This window comes from Pundamilia nyererei, unplaced genomic scaffold, assembly GCF_000239375.1.
Source record: "Pundamilia nyererei isolate P.nyererei 1_Seehausen unplaced genomic scaffold, PunNye1.0 scaffold00247, whole genome shotgun sequence".
In the NCBI taxonomy this organism is placed as follows: Eukaryota; Metazoa; Chordata; class Actinopteri; order Cichliformes; family Cichlidae; genus Pundamilia; species Pundamilia nyererei.
The window spans coordinates 522,956-529,236 of record NW_005187648.1 but is presented as its reverse complement, the minus strand read 5'-3'; the positions used below and the strand labels follow the sequence as shown (position 1 = coordinate 529,236).

The following is a 6,281-nucleotide window of genomic DNA, read 5'->3' as shown; positions in this document are numbered from 1 at the left end:
TATCTTATCTTATCTTATGGTCGCTGTGCATCAGTGTGCATGCACAGGGCCTGGTTGGTTTAATGCTTTAATGTTTCTACATGTTATGAAAGTCCACACTGGAGCTTTATATTTTGATTTCCAAAAATAAGACACTTGGCCCAGTCAGGAAGAACTTTAATAAAACTGTTTGCTTAAAGAAAACTTTGACATATTTATACGATGCCTTCTCTCTGTGGTTAATGAATAGTGAAATAAAAAATGTCATATAGGCTTTACAGTTGGTCAGCCTCGCTTTAACGTCACAGCTGTGGGAGTGGCCGTCTCCTTGACTACGCGACGCTAACAGTAACACGCTAACAGAGCGGTCGGGAGCTAGCATGGCGCAGCCAGAGACGACACGGGTGTTTCTTAACAACGTGGACTCGTACGCATCCAGACACATCGCGCAGGTAACATTTGAAGCCTGCACGGACTCAGTGAAAGCAGCTGCTCTGATGCCGCCTCACAGCAACACCTAACGTGACTCATTAGCTTTGGTTTGGAGCAGAGCGAGCAAACAACACCGGAAATGATGTTAAATCAGTGTCATCTTCGATTCGCTGATTCGTGTTTTCAGCATTAATCACTTTCACATCATCGGTTACTAAAACAAGGATACTTTCTCTATTATTGTTGGCCCCGCTGCCCTATCTCCGCCCACTCCTTAACCACCTGTTTCAGGTACAACGGTCGGTTGGCGAGCTTCCACGCATTTAGATGACATCATTCTGATGGGTGGATTACGTTTGAGGTGTTTTCACAGACTGATGGTGATGCGTACATTTTCAGAAAGTCATGAAACGGCGATGACTTTAAGCTGGTGTGAGCTGGACTTACTGTAGCTTTGCAAAGAAAACCATTTATTTATTTTCAAAATAAAAGCCCACACAGAGAGATGTTCAGAGGAATCTGTGTGTGTGACCTATTCAAGCTTATTAACCAGTGACATGAGGACTTTGCAGGGGACCAATTTGAATTATGTGCTAGGCACCTTGTTACTAGCAGCCTGTAGCAAAAAAACCCACACGAGCTGTTCCCTGGTCTTTATTTGAATCTGTAATAAATAGCCAGGTAAACAGTTCCACAGTCATAAAATACACTCACGAGATGATGCTGAAGAGCCATCAGGTCAAAGTCAAAGTCAACTTTATTGTCAATTCTGCCACATGTACAGGACATACAGAGAATAGAAACTACGTTACTCTCAATCTCTAGATAAAATAGCAAATGAACATTTAAATATAAGAGTGATTAAAAAATGCAGGTAAAATAATTAAAAAGTAAAAATTTAAATAAATACAATACAATTTTACATAGTGTGTCCTACAAACCTGAGGAAACTGGACAAGTGGGGGCAAAAGAAGAAATGTGTTACAAGTGACTCTAGCTTACAACAAAGGAGAGCTCACACAAGTTTCTGAAGCATGATCTGGGTTATTTACAAAAGGAAAGTTTGTGAATCAGTTCTGTGGTGTGTTCTGGGATGAGCCTGTGAGAGCAGCTGAAACAGGGAGTTGGCTAGGTGTCCTCAGCGCCACAGTAGGGTCACGTGATCTACAAAAGCAAGGAGAAACACCACCACAGGGCCGTCAGAGCAGACCTACAAACACAGAAACACACACACAGTAAGAAGCCCAGAGAGCCACACATGAAGACGACTTAAAGAAATTACAGGAAAACTTAAGACAGTTCAGGCGTGTGGAACAAGAAAGGCTTTTCAAGTTGGTTTGAACGTTGTTTCTGGATTAGGTCCTGAGTGGAAGTGTGGCTGGAGCTGCTGTTAATACCAGCTCTGATGTGGAGGCAGAGCTGGTGTCAAACCATAAGAGGACCTTCCAGGTGGTGGGAACTGTTTCACATCCATCTGCTGTGGAAAGGCCTCATGTGGTCGAACAGTACACTGTAAGGACTTTAAAGTTGTTTACGCTGTGAAAGCCTTAGCCTTTTATTCAAACTTTACATTCAAGACCAATTATTTGTTGCTTTTTTTCAAGCGTCTGGACCGAGATGAGCTCCTGTCCAAACTGATGGGCTGTGATGTTGTTATCTACAACGTCACCCAGCATGCTGATCAGGTGGAAGAGGCTCTCTGGGCTGCCTCGGGTAAGTCTGTTAGCTATCCCTGAGGCTCTGTGCTCAATATTTGCTTATAAGTACACATTGTTGTTTGTGTTTATGTTTATTATTTATTTATTTGTGCTTTGTTTTTCCTGACTTTAGCTTTAGCTGCTTTACAAATTGATATTTTTGCAAACCCGTATGATGAAGCCAGAAAGGTTGATTCTGTTGATCTGGACGTTTTCTGTGGGAGAGACGTTTCGTCCCTCATCCAGGTGACTTCCTCAGTCCTTCAGCTGATGTGCAGAACTGCATCTGTGCTAGCGTTGATGACACCGGCCATGTTAGTAGGACTTAGTGACTCCATATTTAGTGGTTGTGCTGGCCAAACGTTACGGAGGTAACGATGGTTGTTTTTCATTGTGGTGCTCTTGTTCACGTTGGTAATGCACTCAGTGCACTCAGTCCAGAATGTAACAACAGCCATCATTCATACAAATCAAGCTGAAGCCAGGTTCAGACATTGGTCTTTGCTGTGAGGCAGTAGAGTTGAGGAGCGAGGATAGCCAGGTGATGGTCAGGTAAATCAGCTGTTGTGTTTGCTGCCTTCACACGTCACAGTCTGACCATCTGGTCAGAAGGTCAGGCTTCCATGTGGAGCTTCAGTTTTAGATTTAACTAGAATTTAAATATTGTTAAGTCCGTGTGAAGTTGTTGGAATGCCATCCCTACCGATACACTTACCCAGTTCACCAGTAGCATCTTCACAGTCCTGATGCATTTACATGCCACTGGATCATGTCATTAAATCTAGTGTCTTTGATAGTTTTCTCCAGGTCTCTTCATGCTCTTTTCTTCACCCTCCAGCCAGTTGAGGTATATGTCACCTCTACCTGAGCTTCTGCCAAGTTCTCTTCCTGTTGAAAGGGAGTTCTTCCTTCCCGTTGTCACCAGCTGGTGGTCCCAGGGCATCATCAGACTGGGCTCTCTCTCTAATATTGCAGGGTCTTTACTTGATTATGTAAAGCTCTGTGAGGGGACTGTTGTTGTGAACCAGAACTATATCAATGAACCTGATTGACATTGAAAGGCTCTTTAAGCCGTCACAAAATATTTTTTGTTCACTCGTAGCGCTTCACAGTGAAGTCGAGCATTTTTCTGGGCCAAAGATGTTCATCCTCATCTCCACGATCATGACCTGGGCCTGCAGCAAGCCAGCTGACCCTGTGAGTGTAACAGAAATCTGACATGCCGGTCATTGTGCATCTGTAATATCTACCTAAACTTGTAAGAAACTCGTTAAAGTGAAGCCTTTATGCCTGACTACAGTGCTCTCTGGGATAAAAACACGTAGTAAAACATTATAGATGTTCTCATAATGTTGTGTCACAAGCAAAAAACCATCTCAGGGTTTTATTATTCATTCTTTATATTTCTGTACCCTGTGACGTGGAGTACCAAGCATGTCCACGTAAATCTGTCATGAAGTTGCTGGTAATCTCCTGCCATGATGCTCGTGACAGGATGATCTGGAGCTTCCTTTCACTGATGCCATTTTCTGGAGCAGGAGAGCACATCCCAATTTTGAACGGCACATTGATTTGGAGAAGAGAGTAGTGAAAATGGGCAAAACTGTAAGTTTGTAACAGTTTTTTAATAACAGACGCTCGATGGAGACGTGTCTGAGTGTTACGTGTTACTTTCAGGACAGGCAGCTCTTCTCCACGTACGTGGTGGCAGCAGGACTTCAGTATGGGATGGGAGAACAGATCTTCCACTACTTTTTCAAGGTAAGAATTGAAGGCTACACCTACAATTAGGATGAGGGATAGACAGCCGTGGAAAGTCAAAGGCAGGTTACAAACGTAGGTTAACACTGCAGATTAATTTGCTGCTGATGTTGACACCTTAATCTGTAAATGCCACAACTGGAAAACTGCAATGCAGGGGCTGCAAATTAATACCATAGGTTTATCTACTAAGACTCTCAGACAGGTTTGATTATCAGTGACCTCAGAGGTCAGAGGTCAATTCTTATGAATGTGATTCGTCTTCTTCTGTTTTACTGGCACTTGGAAACCCTTTTTCATTAGAGCAGGCAGTTGTACTGCCCTCTAGTGGAAGAGGATGTAATTGTTCTGCCTGTTGCGGCACAGCTGATCATTTCTCACAGCACACCTATGTGCTGCAGCACAGTGGTTGGAAAACACTGGTCTGAATTATACATGAGAGCTCAGAGGTGTCACGGACTGAAGCCTGTCTGTGAAGCTACGTTTAAAAATAAATGTTTTAAGTTCGTACAGTTCGTGCATCGGCATGTTGTCCGAGCAGAGAATACGATGGATGAGATTATGCTGGCTAACTAGTGCCAACCAATGGCTCAGTGGAAAACACGCAAACTAAACAGCACGTTTGTGTGTGTGTCCACCTGTTAATGGTAACGCACTGGCTGTGTGTGCCAGGTGCAGAGTGTGAGGCCTGTACGCTGGCAGGGTGTTTCCTGCAGAGGTGCATGGTAGAAGTCCTGAGCATGCTTTGGTAGGAAACTTTTGGTTTGATCAAAAGTGACTAAATGATGTGGTAAAATGTTTTTATCTTCTCACTCTACAGTACGACAGAATATCAGGGCAACACAAAAAAACGCAGCTTGAGAATTAAAGTCTGTTTCATGAACACCCCGTGAAACTCCCGTGAATGCTACTGTCTCCAAAATGCTTTGTGTAGAGCAGCGGTCTCCAACCTTTTTTGCACTACAGGTCGGTTTATGCCCGACATTATTTTCATGGACCGGCTTTTAAGGCGTCGCGGATAAATACAACAAAATAAAACTAGTACTGGTACCGAAAAAAAGAAGATTTATTCATAACACACGTGAAAAGACCCAGGAAAACCGAGTAAACGATAAAAACGATAACAAAATAACGCTGAAAACCCATAAAAACCCTGAAAACCAGACATTTCACACCTGAGCCTCAACTCTCGCGGCCCGGCACCAAACGACTCACGGTCCGAGGCCCGGGGGTTGGGCACCGCTGGTGTAGATGACTCTGTGAAACCGTGGAAATGATTTCTCTTAGAACATGAACACAATGTGGTGATCAGAGGACTGAACAGATGCTGCAGCAGGCTGTGTCAGACTGGAATGAAACGGCTGGCTTTGTTATCGATGGCTACGCTCTCGTGCAATAAAGGGGAGACATGTTGTATCACATGACACGAAGTCGACTGACCGGTTTGTCTCTGTAACTCGTGGAAAAATAGGAAAAAGAATATTCAGCTCTAATTAGATGGAAACGACTCAACAAATGTGAGTAACTGCAGTGATGTGACTTTATAGAAATCATGGCTGGGAGAAGATGGGCCCGTCTTTGGAGATGGCGAGAACATCGTTCCCACGATTCACATCCACGACTTGGCAAGGTTGGCGGCTTCATTGTGTTTGTGCTACACAACTGACAGCCTGAACCATGAAGTCATCACACAGCAGGGTCTGATGGTACAAACGATGTTTCACTGTGTCCTGTGGTTTTCCTTCTGTGTTCCAGTGTGGTTTGCAGCGTGATCCAACATCAACCAAGACCATATTATCTACTGGCAGTGGACGATTCGAACAATACCATGGAAGAAATTGTCAAGGTGTGTCTAGCAAGTCATCAGGAAGCCTCGCCAAAGCCACACACATGAACAATGGGCTTAGCCTCGGGGGCTGGAGCCTGACCTGAGAGTGGGAAAAATGCTTCCATATAGTGTTTGGGAAAATAGTGTACCTTTACCGATGTAAACACTCCTTTCACATAATATTGGATAAAACATGACGTTTATTTTGTACATTTTTCTCTTTCTATGTCTGAAAGGAGGAGTTTTCAGTGTACGTTGATTGGATAATGAAAAGGTCTTTAGCCAATGAGCGTGTGGCTTCAGGGTCAGATCCACCCACCCCCAGAAACACTCAGCTCCAGGCTAACGCGTGGCGTCCACACTGACTATGACCATTACAAATGAATGGGCGTCCACAGACTGCTGCTGTGAACGGTCCAACCTGTGTGAATATGAGTGTTGATCAGACAATTCTGTTGATTCTCCTCCAGAAAATCGCCTCCGTCCTCGGACCAGGGAAGATCCAGAAGAAGCCATCAGAGGATGCTTTCCTCACCAAGGACCTCAGTGTATGATGTGCCTGTGCATTTATCAGTGTGTGTGTG

The 6,281-nt window shown here is 44.1% G+C and overlaps 1 protein-coding gene across 3 annotated transcripts in view; it reads left to right on the top strand.

The window, feature by feature from the left end:
• Positions 1-302: 302 nt before the first annotated feature.
• Positions 303-6,281, top strand: part of LOC102203503 (adenylate kinase 7-like) — an 11,474-nt gene continuing 5,495 nt past the window's right edge. For 2 of the 3 annotated variants that reach the window (XM_005749500.1, XM_005749499.1), the window contains exons 1-9: positions 303-431; positions 1,771-1,923; positions 2,016-2,124; positions 3,211-3,305; positions 3,603-3,713; positions 3,786-3,869; positions 5,417-5,499; positions 5,625-5,715; positions 6,168-6,245. In XM_005749500.1, coding sequence (XP_005749557.1) covers positions 360-431; positions 1,771-1,923; positions 2,016-2,124; positions 3,211-3,305; positions 3,603-3,713; positions 3,786-3,869; positions 5,417-5,499; positions 5,625-5,715; positions 6,168-6,245 — 876 coding nt within the window. In that variant the 5' untranslated portion in view covers positions 303-359. The remainder of the gene's footprint in view (positions 432-1,770; positions 1,924-2,015; positions 2,125-3,210; positions 3,306-3,602; positions 3,714-3,785; positions 3,870-5,416; positions 5,500-5,624; positions 5,716-6,167; positions 6,246-6,281) is intronic. The other variant, XM_005749501.1, reaches the window with a different exon arrangement.